Source organism: Salvia miltiorrhiza, chromosome 2 (assembly GCF_028751815.1).
Source record: "Salvia miltiorrhiza cultivar Shanhuang (shh) chromosome 2, IMPLAD_Smil_shh, whole genome shotgun sequence".
NCBI classification, from domain to species: domain Eukaryota; kingdom Viridiplantae; phylum Streptophyta; class Magnoliopsida; order Lamiales; family Lamiaceae; genus Salvia; species Salvia miltiorrhiza.
In genome coordinates this window covers 72258978-72277064 of record NC_080388.1, presented here as the reverse complement: position 1 = coordinate 72277064, position 18087 = coordinate 72258978, and the positions used below count along the sequence as shown (strand labels likewise).

Sequence of the window (18087 nt, the reverse complement as noted above, 5' to 3'; positions counted from 1 at the left end):
ATTTATTTTCTGTATTTAGAAGCTTCTAAATTAAAGTAGCCGTCATTAATTTTTTTTTATTTTTATATATAACAGCCGCCATTAATCTTTGTAATAAAGGTGATCGAGGTTAGATTCTCATTCTATATTGTCATAGTAATAAAGAAAGAAAAGAGAATGAAGTAGTATACGCATAATATTTGTTTGAATAAAATAGGATTAATGACGTCAAAATATGAATACTTTAATTGTCATTATATAACTTTTTAAAATTCATGATATATAAAAATAAATTAAAAGTTTAAACTATAAACTATAACTAGTTTTAAAATTAATTAATCCAGTTACTAAATGGAGTAGCATATTACTAGATTCGGAAACAATTTAGTCGGCAACATTGTTTTGCTAAATGATTATACTTTTATATAGATATAGTCTTATAGATAAGATTTGTTTAAGTCAAAGTATTGGAATTATTCTGAAAAATGACATTTTTTAATCCAAAGTAATGTGCAACACATACAAATAAAATGATTACTTTTTTATTATTCTTATTTGATAATACATGCGTTGGAATTTTATTGTACTAATAGATATGACTGTGGCATTCTAAATTTTGAATAAATATTATAAAAAATAAAAAAATAGCCTTAAAAACATGTTTTAACCGATTTTAATATATAGACAAGGGCATGATTTATTTTTTTGAACCTACCAGTCTACCACATCGGTCAAAAACTATGGCAGTATAACAAAATTAATGAATATTTTATGACAATGGACATTGAATGTGATTTATAAACACCTTTTTCAAGCACCTATTTTCACTATACAACAACACGCAATGTTCCTTGTCTATTACAGTAGTTTTTTTTTGTAGTGTGAGAAAGCAATAAAGGGCGGTTTATAAATACTTGGTGGCATGAAAAAGAAATTCACCATAGACAAAATGAAGCAAGTGATTCACATCATCGTAGTACTAGAGAGAGAGAGAGAGAGAGAGAGACTATCTATACTGATATTCTACCAAAAGGCTACATCCACAACACAAAACACAACTCCATTCAAATTTCATTCAGCCCGTTTGAATGAGTGGGCATTAATTAGGATGTATTCTGTTTCTTTTTTCTCTTCTTTTTAAAGAGGATAGTAGGGCACACAGCCGTATGCAGCGCTCAAATTATTAACCACATCGCTGCATCTCGTTAGTAGACTAAGCATCTGTTGCGAGATATCAGCCGGCGTGGCGGCCGCCGCCGGTCTAACTCCTTGCTCCGGCGGCGGCGGTCTAACTCCTTGCTCCGGCTGTTGGAAGGGAGGTGTAAGAGTGTTGGTGGGCTGAGGATTAATTTTGGGCAAAATCTTACTAGTTGAATGTATAGAAGAAGAAGGAGAAGAAGAAGAAGCACCCTCGGGAAAACTAGCAACCTTGTTTTTCTTATTTTCATTTGGTGGGACTGGGAGACTGCTGTTGTTGTCCTCCCCTCCCAACACGAACTTAACTCGGGCGCTTCTACCACCGCCATTCCCGGCCTCGTCTCCAGTGGGCTTCTTCAGGCATGACTTGAGCTGCACGGAATCCGACTGCTCGGAAGCAGTTTTCGCTGCTGCTGCTGCCCTCGGCGGCTCAGTATCTTCCTTTGGAGGAGGCTTGACTGGTTCTGGATCTTCCACTTCCCGGATGTAGCATCGTACATTCGTGTTCCCGAACAAGTTGCTGCTCCCATCAGCAAACTTGAGAGCAGCTTGTGCATCTATCCTGTGTTGGTAGACCAGGCGGCACGTGTACGATTTCCAGAAAACTCTCGTAGCCGACTGGTCCAGAGGCCCAAAGCGAGCGAATTTCACCTTCAGCTGGGGGATGGATGGGAGTGCTGCACCGGCTGGAAACTTCATCATGAGCATAGTTGGAGTCGCAGCTCTCGTCATCTGCCCTGCAGCTGCGGTCCTTTTGCTTGACTCTTGTTTTACGCCGCCTCTTGATTGCGCTGAAGAATCTTTCACATCCCCAGGCTGGACAATTATCTTTTTTTCCACTGTCAATGATTTAGAGTTATCCATCTTCTTTCTCTTAGACTCCGAAAAATCATCCAACTTCTTTCTTTTTACACCTTCCGTGGCATCGAGCTTCTTTTTCTGGACATCATCCGGACGATCGCGTTTCTTTCCGCCTTTGGTTGGATCATCAAGTCTGACTGAAGGTCTCACAATCTTCTCAGCAACAGCAGGCACAGGTGCGGGCACGGGTAATCTACTGGAATTACCTTCACTTGCTTCACTCTCAGCTGGTGGGACTAAAACCAAGCTCTTCTGGTACACGAGGGATCGGTATTTTAGGAAAACCTGCTTGATAACAGCTGGGCAACTCTTCCGCTCTCCATGAAAGGGATTGAGAGCAACAGCGCGTAGATCCGTCACTAACATTTGAAGCTCTATTTTTGCAAAGTCAGCTGCTTGTTGTGATTGGGATGATGATAAGCCCACACCTGCATCTTTTTTCTGGTCTTCCGACCCACTATTATCAGTGGGATGAACATGGGCCGGCATTCCTGAGACATTCTCTGTACCTACTGCACCGTGACTGACTGCACGAGGTAACTCCCTACGTTCCCCACCAGTTTCAGGGTTAATTACCTTCTTCTTCTTTTTCTTTACACTGATTGCATTGTCACCAATAGATTCCCCAGTTTCAGGGTTAATTACCTTCCTTTTCTTTTTCTTTACACTGATTGCATTGTCACCAATAGATTCCCCAGCAGGACGCTTGAGAAACTTAACTTTTTTGGTCCCACCTTCAACAAGTTTCCTGGAACTATCAGAAGGTTTGATATCAATTGATGCCGGCTGACTTATAGGTTGATGTCGACCATCAGTGAAACAAGACTCAGATGCCTGGTGCATGGGGTCTCTTATGCCAGAGTAATGTCTATCTACCGAAAGCGGACGAGGGAAGTGACCCACCTGGCTTGAACTTGCTTTCTTGCTCTTCATTGAAATAGAATCCTCTTGTCGTTTAGAAAGATATTTGTCCTTCTCCACTAGACCCTTTGTTTTCGCAGGTTTTACAGAAATGTTCTTCTTACCAAGAGTTTCAGCAAACACCAGTCGCCCCCTCAAAGGAGCTGCAACATTGAATTAACAAGAACAATGAGAACGAGAAGACAAGGGGAAACACCAAAAAAAAAAAAATGATAGACCAAAGGGCAAAAAAGTTACAGATGATTTTATATGTGCCTAACTAAGGCACCAACAAACTTCTACACCATAGACTTCGACAAATTCTGAAAGTGTATATATAAGATGAGCAATTGGGAAGAGAAAAGTGGTTGGAAGCAATTGCAATTTGCAAAGCTAAGGATATTAACAGGAAACAGATCTCTTAATAAGAATGTCAACTAGCATATCCCTTTAATGAGCACAATTATTTATACGTTGACTATAGAGCAGGGTAGGTCAAACATTTAGAACATGTACAGACTTGCTAAATTATAAAATCTGGAGGCAATCGGTCATTTTGTCCACACGAGAAGACATCAACTAGGATTAAATTGACCCAAAATTAACCATACTATCAGGGAATGGTTTCACTAGGTTGAATATGTCTTCAATCCCTATAAAACCACCATATCTGAGCATTTAGGTAATGTGTAGTGCAATCGGACTGCAATACATTGCTCCAGTTCTATAATTATGATAGCTAGAATCAGTTCAGATTTCCATGTTGCATATCCGTCCACATATTGCTTCTTTAACTTCCTCTTCTTGGACTTGCTTCAGTAATTTACAGCCAAAAGTCAACATAACTTCATCACGCAGCTTCAAATGGCACTGTTAACAAAATATAAAGCCCGGAAAAAGAGTGCAGGACCTCTGATAATTTCTCTGAGACAAATTCATCAAGCACGAATTTCCTACGGTTACACATACATATACTTATGTTGCACAAAGAAAAACTTGTTTAGTTATTGTTCGTTCTCCCAAGTCATTGCTGCAGTTACCACCTCTAGAACTACCACCGCCAGACCCGACTCTTGATACTACTATTAGCACAACTAGTATCACTTCCATCATACTTATTTCAATTATACATCTATTTTTACATATATAATGTTTTCATAACTGCCATGAAAATTAAATGACATATACAAAAGCTTACTGAATCTCACTACAGTATCTTTGACGCTTCACTTCCTTCTGTTCATTATGAAATGGTTCAAGTTCCAAGCATGAGCATACACAGAATATTCATTAGTCTTAGCATGTTACACTAACTTCAGCAGACTAGGCCCTCTGATTCTAGATTACAAAACTAAAAGATAAAATCTTAGCTTTTTAAAATAACCTAAACCCTCAAGGAGAAAGCATCTAAATAACATAGGAATTTGGCTGAAGTCATATCACAGATATAGAAGCAATGAAAACCTAAGGACTTGTATTTACTACTATTGTACCAAATAGGATTTTACTAGAACGAAGATAGTCCTGATTGGGATCAGTTTGGTTTCATAATTAGCATACACTTTTTTGTACTTTGATTCAGGAAGGTATATCAGAATCAAACCCCCCTAAACAGAGGGCCGCGTGGAGTGGAGAGGAGACAATGAAGAAGAAAGAGTAGAAGAAATAATTAAGCTACAAAATCATCGTAGCTTAAATCTGTTGCACTCTCATCAATAACTTCACAATCTGCTTAGTCCATCTAGCAGCTATGCAGGTTTCCTATTTAAACCTCAAAAAATAAAGTAAGATATGAAAGAAAGAGATATGTAACACAAAGCACCAGTTGTAAGCATCATTTTCCTTTATCCCTAGTTATAACTCTGTGGCATTTCCATAACAGCTGAATGACAAGCATAAATCCGATTAATGATGACACAGCAGGAGACATAAACATACTCTACTGTAGCTCATAAGTTAAAATAAGCAAAAGAAAGCAAGTTCTTTAAGAAAAATAGGAAAGCACATGTACTAGTGTTGGCATTACAATTGTTTTGATTCAATTAAGCAAAACTGAATTTGTTTGATATATAATTGTGTGTGAGAGAGCTTCTATGTGTATGTGTGTGTGTGTGTATATATATAGGAAGTGGTTCAAATAAAAACTTCTTGTTGTGAGAACTATGAGCATTCATTCTTGCACTGAACCTATAAAGTAACTGCATTGAACTCTACACTCAGCAAATATCGCAAATTACTTACAGGTTACTTGCAGTTGTTATATAGGTCCAAAAGCAAGAGTTCTTACAGTTCTCACAATAGGATGTTTTTATTTAAACAACACCCTACGTATATATGGTTGAGTTATAGTAAAAATCTTATTTAATGTAAAAACTACGAACCTTGCACTTACTTAACCTATATGTTAAGTGCAAGTGGTTTGTAGTTTTTACGTGCCATTGGCATTACTAGGCTTTCACCATGATCCCATGACAACCTTTAAATCTTCATCAGTGGAAAATGTCCACCCTAATAAAATAGTCCTACGGTGTCCACACTATCCATTATAGGACTGAAACACCTCTTCAAGGGTTTATACATAAGGCCAAATATCAACAGGGTCCAATCAATTTAATTACAAAAATCAACAGCTTGCAATCAATTTTTTAAATTATGACATGACAAATTTGACATTTTCATTAAAACCTGCACCAGAAGCAAAAAATATCACTAATCAAGTAATTGAACAAACTTCTTAATGCAACAATCAAGTTCGTCAAGTGTCCAACAAAAATTTTCAACTGCATTTGAACGAGTTCTTTTTTCCCTAAAAGAAAAGCATATTCTCTCTGTGGATGGAGGAAAATATATCCACAGGCCAAGAATAAGAATAAATATACAACTAACTCAGAACAGTTCCTATTCACACTTAAAGCTTCAAACACAAAGTGAGATGTCTCATGACTCAAAATATAAGTAGACTAAGTACATAGTACTTGTCAATCAAAGGGATAAAGTGAGGATAGATGAAGGACCTATCTGTTTGAGTTAATTCTTTTATAAAACATAAGATAGAGATTGAGCAAGGCGGCATAAACATCAATATCTAGAGAGAAAAATGCAACTCCGATACTTGCAAGATAGAGAAGATGGAAGAGGCGTACTGCAATGAAAGTGCATAGTACTAGGCAAAAGACGTCTTTCCTATTTCATATCTCGTTATCACTTCTATATACCAATGTTACTTCGAAATTTAGATGTGGATAAAAACATGAAACATACAGGATCAAAACCTAAAAGAAGAAAGACCAGCATGCTAACGAACTCAGCAAAATAAATTATGTCATCTCAGTTCAAAACATTTTACTTTGTACCTTGAGACAGCAAAAAGAAACTAACAAATAAAAAAAATGAGGAATTGTTTTATGCGCTTTACAGAAGACAACGGAGACCAAAAGCAAAGGATAACAAGTTTTTGCTTATGCGCATTGCCAGGAAGCAGTAAAGAGCCAAAAACATGTACATGATACATCAGACTGTAGTTGTCTTTATTCATATTACCATTAGTTACCTCCTCAAAGCTAGAAGTCAGTAAACGGTACATAGTTCGAACTCCAATACCACCTCTATAGCAAGATGACCTCATGAACCATATTGCAGCTATCCAACTCTCATGAACCATATTACAGGCTTCTTCTATGGCTTTTAGCATGTCATTATTTATTTTTAACTTGAAACAATCCTTCCCTACTTCCAGAGATCAATAACTGTTGATAACACAAAGTTTATCTCTACGAATTTATTTTGAGATCTTTAGCAGCAAACGTCATAGTGACATAGATAGGCAAAGAACGGGTAATGACATATAGCACCACAAATTTATACACGACATTTGGCCCCGGCATATTCTAAAATATTCATCAAGACTATTACCTTTGGATGGATCCACGGCAGCAGGGGCAGTGGGACGAGAAGGGCGCATCGGTTGAGTTCCAAAAGCCTGAGCATAAGTTTCATCAAACTCCTCAAAAAACATCTTTCTAACAGCTAGAGCTGCTGCCTTCTGCTTGATAAAATCAACGGACGAGCACTGGTCACTCATGGGATTCAAGGCTACTTCCTGCAGGAAAGAAACCATGTCCCTCGGTCGAAAACTATCCTGCGCTTTACTTATCTGGCCCAAGCTATAAACCCCCGCCTCCGAATCGCCCACATCCACAACAAAATATCCCTCTACACTAGATGGCGAGAAATTAAAATCATTTCTGCAGCGGCAGGCTAAACCCAAACTACTTCTTCTGGCTATCTCATCTCCAGCTTCCTCCACCGCCTTTAAGAATGACCGAGATGTAGTTTGCCTCGATTTTTCTGCGAAGTTCTCCTCAAACGGAATCAACTCCTCCGGATCAAACCACCCATAGCTGCTGTCCCCGAAAAACGCCACCAACACGTGGCCCTCATGCTTGCCTCTCCGGACAGACGGTGAAGCAAGTGCCTCATTGTATATGTGACCCGGCCACCACGGGTGGGACTTTACCTTTCCCCAAACCATATCTCCGATTTGGAACCCATATCCAACCGCTTCGTCCTTTCCTCTAGCCGCGAACTGGTCGAATGCAGATAAAATAGAATCGTAATCCGCAGCCGCACTCATATTCTTCTTATGTTCCAGCTTCCCGCCCCGCGAACTGCTTTTTCCACTGCTCCCGTGCAATCTACAAACGGAAGAAGTAGGTTTATCTTCTCCTCCCCCGCTGCCGTGTAACCTGTTTTCCTCATCCTCCATCTTTAAAACTCTAGAATCACTCACAATACCGATAAACCTAGTTTCATCCGATTCATCACCGCCAACTCGAACAGCTTCGTCAGTCGAAGCCACTGTGCCGAATCCGAAAGCTCCGGCTGAACCAATTTCGCTTGTTGAAGCGGCGGATTTTTCTTCTTCGACGGCGCCGCTTCCCCGTTCCGGCGGCGGTACCACGCGGCCGTCGTTGCTGGAACTCATGAGCGACATCATCTCAACTGCCAACAGCCGCTTCCAAGCCGAAACACAGAATACGAGTTTAAAGGAGAAATTACCAAATACATTTCTCAATCCGGAGAAAATGACAGGGACTAAAAATTGGCGAGAAGCATGAACCCTAGCGAAGAAGATGATGAGAGAGAGAGAGAGAGAGAGAGAGAGAGAGTTGTCAGTTGCGCGTCCCCCTACTGAAAGTGTGTGTAATTTTTGGAAATGATGTATGTATTCTTTTTCTTTTTAGCATAATTTTAAAATTTTATGGATATTTCTATTCTCCAATTTAACAAACAAATCAACTATAATCATACTACAAATTTTCAGATCATGATTATGTATTTTTGTGAAATTTTTATGGAACTTAATCGAACACTTTAATTAATTAATCATCTTCTTTGAATTTTATTTATATAAAATACGTCGGTCAAATGAAGTAAAAAGACGAAATTTTATAACCACTCTATTTGAAAAATAATGAAGATTTTAGAATTTGAACTTCATGTAAAATCGTAAGAAATAAAAAAATTATGTACTGAATTAAAATTCATATATATAATTCATAAATTAATTACTACTATAATTTTATATAAAATTAAATATCAAATATACCTTGGATTCAATTAACCCATATGCTCTAAAGATTGTTTAACTCTGTTAAATACTTTATTTTATTCTATCTTTTTATTTCATTAGTGATAAGACGTCATTCTTTTCTGTCAAACTCGTTAAAAACACGTTCGACGCGATAATGTTGGGTCTAACCACAGCAGCAGCTAAACACTTGAGAGAAACCCTTTATTTTAGGGTTTGATTAGTGATTAATTACCCCTAATTTTTGCCCAATAGAAAAACAGGTTATGTAATGTGGGATGATTCAAAGAGAAATACGAGTCATTAATAATGGAAGGGATGTTAAGTTCAAATGCAAGAAAAAAAAGAGGGGAAAAAACACTTTATGGAAATTAATCAAACTATCGTATCAAATCAAATGACCAATACTCCCCTTGAGGTGACTGATAGGTGAGGTACACGAACTAATGATGTGTTATTAGGCGAGTCAACAAGTAAATAATGTGGAATATTATACTTTAGCAAACATTGCAATATAGCTTTAGAAATCATGCTTATAAATGTAACACAAAATATGGAGAGTAATACCAACTCTTAAATAGTGGACTAAATTATGAGGTCTAGCTCAAGTGGCAAAACTAAGACATTCAATCACTTTTCTTTGTGGGAAGATGGTTCCGCTTGTGTACGATTATTTTTTCAATTTTGTGTGGTGTATATAAATTTCGCACTTAGTATCTACAAACAAAGATAATAAAATATTGAAAATTTTAAAAAGATATGAGAAATCATAAAAAATCGTCTCTTTTAAATCTCCCCTAAAAAACACCCGATGTCTTTAGATCCGCTTATGAGCCATAAGTTGAGCTCAGGAGCTAATACATGAGTTTATTTAGATCTAGAGAGATTTTTCGAACATGTTCCTAAAATAGATATACATGATTATCCTCGTCAACTTTCAACACAGAGTAATATTTGATACTATAATATAAAAGGTGTCCCTCTTCAAAATACAAATTTACCCTTGTCACTTGAGTAGAAAACGAATCTACCCCAAAATTTCCTTTCTCCTCTATACCCTTTCATAATCAACACTTTTATTCAATAACACTTGAATTTCTATTATGTCCGAAAATCTTCACTACGAAGTTTTTAATCACTTTACTAACTTTAAGTATAAAAATATCTCTTTCAAAGGATCTAAATAGAGATTCTTAAAGACCATCCACCGATCCTTCATCATTCAGTTCACCTACGTTCGTCTACAAATCACTTCTTTGAAGATAATTTACCTTAAATTGTAGTGAAATTTTGATTTGAATGATCATTCAAAACCCAAAATGTCATCAAATATCACCTGAATAACACGAAAATTATAACACGTTGACTGTGAAGAAATGAAAATCTAGAGAGAGAGAGTATATTCGACAATATGTAAAATTGGAGGGCTAAATCGGCATTAACGGCTTAATTAATTTTTCTTTAACCAAAACACTTTACCATACAATTTGTCGTTTTTCAGATGACAAATGCCTACTTTTACAGTTTTACTACTATTATGAATCAATCAATGATTCTTCTCTCTCTCTCAATTGTGTAATCTAGGTTGCTCAGAGCTCCAGGAGATCCCCTATACTTCCATCTATAGCCGATTCTATCGCTCTACTATCTAATTTAGCATTCTCTTTCTCTCAAAGGCATTTGTCGTTTGTTTTTCAATTATTTTGTTTGATTTTTTTTTTCTTCTGTGAAAAGCATTTTGTCATCAAATTTGATTCCAAAAAGATTCAGGACAGATTCGTCCTATAGGGTTTCTTTTGCGGCTGAAATCAAGTGGATAAAAAGCCGAGGTATTATCACAGATCGGAACTCTAATTGCAGTTGTCAGTTGATAATCTGTTGGAACTGAACAGCGTCTCATTTCTATCGAAAAGCAGCTCACTGGTAGTATTACTCCGGATTTCGGTTGGTTTACTGCAAAATCGTTGGATTCGGGTTAGATTTGCTGCAGTTTGGTTTGTAGGTGTTGGAGATTTTAATTCGTTTTGGATTTTCATGAGTGAATTATAGGGGGTCCTCTGCTGCATTTGTGGAGGATCCCAAAGTACTGCTGTTTTATCGACATTTAACCGTGAATGGATTTCTGAGCAATGTACACAAAAAAATTTCATAGCCGTCGGAATCTTGATTGATTACATAGTGTGGGAGAAAGAGTTGTAGTTTGGTTTGCATTTTTCTCTAGAGCTACCAATGCAAGGAAACATGTTTGGCGGTACGAATAGTGAGACTAACAAGCATGGGACTGTAGTGATGCCTACTCGATTTGTCTGGCCTTATGGGGGAAGAAGAGTGTTGCTTAGTGGCTCTTTCACCAGGTGATTTGTGATTAATTTGAATGTTAGGATCTTTTTTGCAATTTGTAGTGCCTCTATTCTTTAGTGTGTTTTCTAAGTGTGTGATTATCGGCATTGGAGGTGGCAAGATCATGTTCCTATGTCGCCGATGGAGGGTTGCCCCACCGTATTTCAGGTTATCTACCCGTTGACGCCAGGTTACCACCAGGTTAATATTTTATCTGCCCGCATTGGTATTTTCCTTTTATTTCTTGTCTACACGTGTTTTATGCTATTTTCATGTCCGAATATGTAGAGTCTTGGCTAACCTTAGGAAGTGAGTGTTTTTTGATACATATGCTTGCGGGGAGGGAAGAAGAAAATACATTGTATTAGAACTAGCTTGTGATCAGTGCATTGAAGTTATGTAATAGACATGTGCGGTTACAATAGCTTGTTTGCCTCATCTATATACAGTACAAGTTTTTTGTTGATGGTGAATGGCGCCATGATGAACACCAACCATATGTAAGCGGAAATTATGGAGTGGTGAACACCATTTTCTTAGCCAGGGAATCTGATACGATTCCTCCAATTTTGGGCTCTGATACTGCCGGTAGATCTCGCATGGAAGTTGATGGTGATCCTTTTCAGCCGGTTTGTCCTCTTGTGCTTTGCTTACACACTTAAGAGTTTTAGCAGTATTCTGTGTCTTTATTGTAGCATGCAATCATGTCTCACTGCTTTTGAAATTTTGTCGGTGCCCCTTTCTCTTTTTATTTTATGTGGTTCACATCCTCACTTAATATCATTTGGATCACAACTATTACTTGAAAATGTGCATAGAATCAGATTTTTACTAAAATAGAAGAATGCATAAAAGTTATTTTTTAATGGTCACTTGTTTGGTGGCTTGGTGTTAAAGAATTTTGTTCTAAGACACTCATACAACAATCTTTGGCAATCCGATGCAAAATTGCATTCCTTGCTCACTGTATTATTTTTGCAATTCATGAAAAAAGCATGTCGCATGACACCTTTCAGGAGGCCATTTCAAGTTCATCGCAGGCTGAAGTGGATCTATCTCGTGATCGTGTGTCTACATTTTTGTCCGCACATACTGCTTATGAGTTGCTCCCAGAATCTGGAAAGGTATACCTTCTGTGCTTTTCACTGGCTGCATTTTAAAAAAGTGAAAGGATATTCCTTTACTAGTTGTCCACATTGTAATTCTGTAGCTAAACTTCTTTGGTAGGTGATCGCCTTGGATATAAATTTACCAGTGAAACAAGCATTTCACATTCTCTATGAACAGGTATATTTCGTCACAGTTACTCCTGTGCGTATTTGTGAGCTCTTCATTTCTATTTCCTTACTAAGAATTATAGCTGAGCTCAAATATTTTTCTCAAACTTTATTATGTAAGAACTTGCTGTCATCTGCGTGGAGGTGAGACTGTCTAGTTACCCATGTTGCTGATTTTCCCACTTTTCTCTCGTCTCTCTCCAGTTATCTGCTTCCATTACCTGGAATGCTGTATATCTTGATTGTAGAAATTTAGTTTGACTTTGAACGTATAATACAATATGATAAAAGCCACTATCAAATTAGAAGTAAATGGTACAATCATTGAGTGTTTCAATTGAGAATTTATTCTTACTGTTCAGTTGCTTCAGGCACAAATTCCTTGAAAATGAGTATATTAGTACTTACTACTTCCATGTCTCAAAATTACCACTAAGTGCATGGCACTTATGCAAGAGATGCCTACCAGATTAAGATGACCTCTATTCATTTTCTTAGATCTGGTTGAATATCGGATTCAAATTTTCTATACACTTCTTACTTCGGCTATTAGCTCAGGTGCAATCTCAATAGCCAAAGATATTTGTAGGGAATTTCTGTTGCTCCTTTGTGGGACTTCTGCAAGAGTCAGTTTGTTGGAGTTCTCAGTGCATCAGATTTCATTTTGATACTCAGAGAGGTACTCTGAACTCAACACATTTGCATATTATGTATGAAATTCAAGGTTATAACTTTATTGAAATAAAGCGGCCTAGTCTTTTCTGCCAAAATTGTTTCTTATGCTCATTGAAACTCTTCATTGTCTTTCCCCCCTTGCTTCATTACTCAGTTGATTTGTATCTTGGATTGGTCTCAGACTAGCTCGTACCTGTTCTGTTTGTTCAAACAGAACAGGGTATTCTGTTAGATATCACATCTCTAGAATTTATTTGGATGGTGTATTTGATTAACACTTCTTCTGGTTTCAAGTCTTGATCATTTCATAGGATATAGTTTCTAAGGTTGAAAGCATATCAGTTTAAGATGCTTATCTGTATCATCATGATTGCTTGAACATAGAGCATACAAAAAGATTTATTTGATTATTTTATATTCGAAATCCTTTTGAAAGAAAGCTATCAACAATATTACAATATGTACTTCTGAATGCATATCGATCCATGGTGTTGTGATTGGTGTTGTAATCGGGTATTCAAAGATGAGTTTATTTTGCTTCTTGAACCAGACACACTATGTAATATAGTGCTTTCTCTTTTTACTCCCACTCACCCCTTCCCCTTACTAACAGGAAGAGATTGATAAAAAGTATAGGTAGGTGAGCATGACTGTTTGTGTCTCAGTGTCTCTGGACCTTCCTCCAGCTTATTATGCCTAGTCTTTGGTACACCATTACTATATACATTGTTGATGTCACAATTTCATCTTTCTGTACTGTGTCTTAGATAATTAAGATAATCATAGCTTTCTGCTTGGTTTTGGGTGGAAATTAGGATGATCTATTTTGCTTGTCTGCTAGTTAACTTTCATCTGCGGTCTTCCTGAGAATTTTTTCATGGAGAATTGTGTATGATATGCAATCTATCAGATGTTGTTTGATGGCCTTGCCTTTTGTTTTACATACTTTAGTTTTACGTTTAAAGAAGTCATGGAATTCTGTCCGATTGTTCAACTCCAGCTTGGGAATCATGGATCTAACTTGACTGAGGAAGAACTTGAGACACATACAATATCCGCCTGGAAAGAGGGGAAAACACATAATCAACAGGGTTCTGGATCATATTTGAGTCGTCTTGTTCATGTAAGTAAATTCTATTGTTGATTGTATAGAAGCACCAGACACAATTTATGGTCCATATTTTTATTGTTTTCCATGTGTTTCCGATCTGGTTATGTTGACATTTGAGTTGCTTGCATATTATGGTGCCTACTTTGACATATAGGAGTTTTAATAAATACCGGAAATAGACGGCAAGGACTTGCAAGTTTAAGTTCCGCTCTCATTTATGTTAAAGATTAAATTTATTTTGTAAAGGAATCAGAGCTCCAGGTTTTTATGGAGAGCATGTTCTGTGAGAAGGCTGAACTTGTCAAAGAAAACACATACTAAAAGAATATGTACATAACACCAGTAGACACAAGTTGTGCCTTGAAGACAGACATGAGAGTTCCTTGGCTGGAAGAAGCGCATAGAAATGTGATGACAAGTACACTGAAAGTACTAAAGATTGATGCAGTGACATGTTCAACAGATTGAGCAGGAGCGTGGATAAACTTACGTTTAAGATTTTGGAAAAAGACTGGTATTATGTGGCTTCAAAAATAGTCGTTTTCCTTGGAACAACTGAACAGGTTTTATGAGAGTAATATGGTGATGTTTACTGGTTCTTAGCAATTGTTTACTACTACTCTACAAAGAGCTTTTGTCAAAATAGCCTCAATATTATAACAGAGTTGGTTCTGCTCTTTCATGCTAATCTTATCTTGGAATTCTCTAATTAAGTTATGTTTCATGTGAGTGTGACCATATATTTGTCGGAACAATCTTCTTGCATCAGATGATTCATGTTGAGATTACATTCATTACCGTCTGAGCTTTTTTGTTTCTTAGTATATTTTCTTGGAACTAGTTCCATGTTTTGAGTTGCATTTCAGTATAATTATTTTGACATTGATGTTCAAATCATGCAGGCTGGGGCTTACGATTCTTTGAAGGATGTTGCTCTGAAACTTCTGCAATCTAAATTCTCTACAGTTCCTATTATTCACTCTTCATCACAGGATGGGTCATGTCCTCATCTCCTACACCTCGCTTCCCTTTCTGGAATACTTAAATGTGAGATACATATTTTCCTTAATTTGTGCATTCGTTTAACTTCATGCCTTGACTAACATGCTCCAATCCCCAGGCATATGCCGACATTTCAAGTATTCTTCTAGCTCCTTGCCCATTCTTCAGAAACCAATATGTTCATTTCCTTTGGGTACTTGGGTTCCAAAAATCGGGGAGACTAATGGAAAGCCAATTGCAATGCTAAGACCAAATGCCCTGTTAAGTGCTGCTCTTTCTTTGTTAATCCAAGGTATAATTTATTTCACCTGGCATATTTATATTAATTTCTCTTGTTTTGGTTAAATGATCTTCAGTTTCTTCACTGTCTCTTGCACCTGATGCTTTTCTGTTAGGTGTCAGTTTGATCTTTCCTTTCTTAAGATAACCTATCACAGATTGATTCTGATCAATCATATTTACAGTTCTCATGACCATCTTTTGATCTATTCTTTTTCTGGACAATTATCCTTATGATTCCTTTTCTTATTATTTTTTTAGTATTTCATGTTTAATGATCTTAGAACTTATCATTCTGCCTCAACTGAGCTGGCCATTGTGAAAATTTTTAAAAAGTAAAATCTTTCCTTCTACGGAGGTTGCTTGATGTCAAGAATCTATTCTTCTTATTGAAGTTAAAGCTCAAAGGGCCTGGCAAGATGATGATCAAAATGTCACTTACGTTTTTTCTCTTTCTGTGTTTTGTATATTATATCTTCTAACTTCACAACCATTGATGTATCAGCTGATGTTAGCTCCATACCTATTGTGGATGAGAATGATTCTTTGGTGGATATATATTGTCGCAGGTAGATATTTACTTGTTTAGAGGTAGCTATGGGAAGATACTCTTTCTTTGATTTCATGGGCACCTTTTATTGAACACCTACATATCTTATATGATGGCAGTGATATCACTGCTTTGGCAAAAGATAGAGTGTATGCACAAATTCATCTTGATGACTTGAGTGTCCATCAGGTACGAGTCGATCATAACATTCTTCCACTTACCTCAGATATATTGAAGTCATGTCATGTATTTTTTCTAGAACATTTATATAATGCTTGCTTCAGGAATATGTTTGATACATGTACCCTAGTAATCCTACTCCCTTAAAAATTTGATTTTTGTTGAATAGATAGATTTAGAGTTCCAAGTTTGTAATCATTTAAATATTTGATGCATTCATTTAAGAACCACTACCTTTATCCAAATAGAGAAACTAATGAATAATGATAGTATTCTACTGATGAACCTTAAATTATAAAAATCCTGTGAAATAAATTCTTGCATCTGGGCTAAGACACCCTGGGAAGAAAAGGTTGTACTGAAGAAAACATGTTATTTCCTTGTAATACTGAAACGAATTTAGCAAGTGGAAGTGCATGGTACTTTGCCCCATCAAATCCAGTTTTCTTTGCTGTGGTTGGAGAGGGTTGCGGTATATAGTACCAATTATAACCTCAAATGGGGTCTGTGCAGAAAGAGGACTATGACCAGACCAGAGAGTAATTTGCTTAGCTTTGCTCCATGTGTTGTGTATTTTGATCCAGCCCTGCCAATTGGAACAACTTTACAATTAGCTATGAAATCTTTGTTAAAATATCCTTGATCTGGAGAATGCTTTTCTATCGACATGCCCACCACATACTCATGCATACAGGGATGGGTTATAGTGAGAATTACTCATGAACAAACACCTAAATCCATGAACCCGAGATGAACAAATCGATGCAACACATGAACAACTCCCCAGTTGTTCATGTGTTGCATCGATTTGTTCATCTCGGGTTCATGGATTTTAGGTGTTTGTTCATGTATTCTCATTTCTCACGAAAGATAGTCATTCTCACTTGATCCATTCTCCATACATACATATATATATTTGGTTGAGAAAATTATTCTTTTATCTGTAGGCCATACAACTGGGACAAGATGCAACCTCTCCTCGTGGCTTTTTTAATGGTCAGAGATGTCAGATGTGCTTAAGATCCGATCCTTTGCACAAAGTAATGGAGCGGCTCTCTATTCCTGGTAATTACATCTGATCTTTGAGTGTCCATTCATACTTTTGATGTGATTTTTAGAGATATACAAAAACAACCATTGAAGGTATTACCTATGAAGCTTCACCAAGCTTCTACAAAATCCCTCACATCTTCCCACTAGGCACTAACCTCTTCCCATTATACACATTTAAAATGATTTTGGACTGCATTAGCATGTTCTCATCTTGTCTGCTCTGAGAAGAATGTTTTCTCAACATACTACGGAACTGTGGCTCGTTTTGCAGGGGTGAGAAGAGTCATTATAGTGGAAGCTGGGAGTAAGCGCGTTGAAGGCATCATTTCATTGAGCGATGTGTTCAGATTCTTGCTTGGCTAGATGAAGGGACTTCCCAAGAAGGGGTCTGGTCATTATGCAAGTCAGTGATCTTCACATGCTCTCACAAAATGAGGAAACAGTTCTGTGTAAATTAGGACGATTCGCTCGATTTTTCTCTATATATTGAATTTTAGTTATCCATCTGCTGCCGGCATAGCCACAAAATTTGCTATTCCCATCGACTGGATGCATTCGAATGGGAATAAGTTTGTAGCACCTGATGATGATGATGAAGATGGGCATGCAGGTGCAGTAATGTCCATAAAAAAAGGTTGTTAGCATGTAATTTTAGTCATGACAAAAATGATCAATCATCCAATTCAATTCTCATTGGAGTCTTTGGTGGTATAAATTGTGAAAGAAAAAAATTTAATCAAATACTAATATCTTTGTATATGATTGTGTAGTCGTTTGGGTTTGTTGTTGCATTTTGTGTGTACTCATTATAATTATGCTCACTTGTAGCACAGAATATTGATTTTTGAATGTTTAGTTTTATTTAGTTTTTGGAATTATTTTTAACTTCATAATAAGTTGCTACTAACCACCGCATCGTTAGCGACTTGGCGACATACTTGGATTCATCAATGATGATTTCTTTGCTCTAATCCGATTTTAAAAAACAAAAAGGAAATATCACGACGATATTATTGTAGGAAGATAATATATATTCTACAGCTAAATTATACAACACTATAAAATGGGGGACTAAAATAATAAGAAAAATTAA

At 36.9% G+C, this 18087-nt stretch overlaps 3 protein-coding genes across 4 annotated transcripts in view; 2 read left to right on the top strand and 1 right to left on the bottom strand.

Moving 5' to 3' along the window:
• The window catches only part of LOC131008955 (uncharacterized), a 984029-nt gene that overhangs the window by 72551 nt on the left and 893391 nt on the right, over positions 1-18087 (top strand). The window lies entirely within an intron of this gene.
• Positions 898-8197, bottom strand: LOC131008910 (PWWP domain-containing protein 1-like). Its single transcript, XM_057936023.1, has 2 exons — positions 6850-8197; positions 898-3101 (listed from the first exon to the last, which is right to left on the bottom strand). The coding sequence occupies exons 1-2, from the start codon at positions 7931-7933 to the stop codon at positions 1117-1119; spliced, it is 3069 nt and encodes a 1022-aa protein (XP_057792006.1). The 5' UTR covers positions 7934-8197; the 3' UTR covers positions 898-1116.
• Positions 9878-17753, top strand: LOC131008952 (sucrose nonfermenting 4-like protein). Its single transcript, XM_057936097.1, has 13 exons — positions 9878-10881; positions 10981-11068; positions 11317-11496; positions 11884-11991; positions 12095-12154; positions 12734-12823; positions 13820-13942; positions 14833-14977; positions 15051-15224; positions 15717-15780; positions 15881-15950; positions 16889-17006; positions 17266-17753. The coding sequence occupies exons 1-13, from the start codon at positions 10757-10759 to the stop codon at positions 17355-17357; spliced, it is 1437 nt and encodes a 478-aa protein (XP_057792080.1). The 5' UTR covers positions 9878-10756; the 3' UTR covers positions 17358-17753.

Excerpts from the sequence above, each read along its gene's own strand:
- LOC131008910 (XM_057936023.1), bottom strand. The coding sequence starts at position 7,933 with ATGATGTCGCTCATGAGTTCCAGCAACGACGGCCGCGTGGTACCGCCG. Across the intron at positions 3,102-6,849 it reads TGCCGTGGATCCATCCAAAG|CTCCTTTGAGGGGGCGACTG; the intron begins GTAATAGTCTTG and ends TCAATGTTGCAG.
- LOC131008952 (XM_057936097.1), top strand. The coding sequence starts at position 10,757 with ATGCAAGGAAACATGTTTGGCGGTACGAATAGTGAGACTAACAAGCAT. Across the intron at positions 10,882-10,980 it reads CTTAGTGGCTCTTTCACCAG|GTGGCAAGATCATGTTCCTA; the intron begins GTGATTTGTGAT and ends TCGGCATTGGAG. Across the intron at positions 17,007-17,265 it reads GGAGCGGCTCTCTATTCCTG|GGGTGAGAAGAGTCATTATA; the intron begins GTAATTACATCT and ends CTCGTTTTGCAG.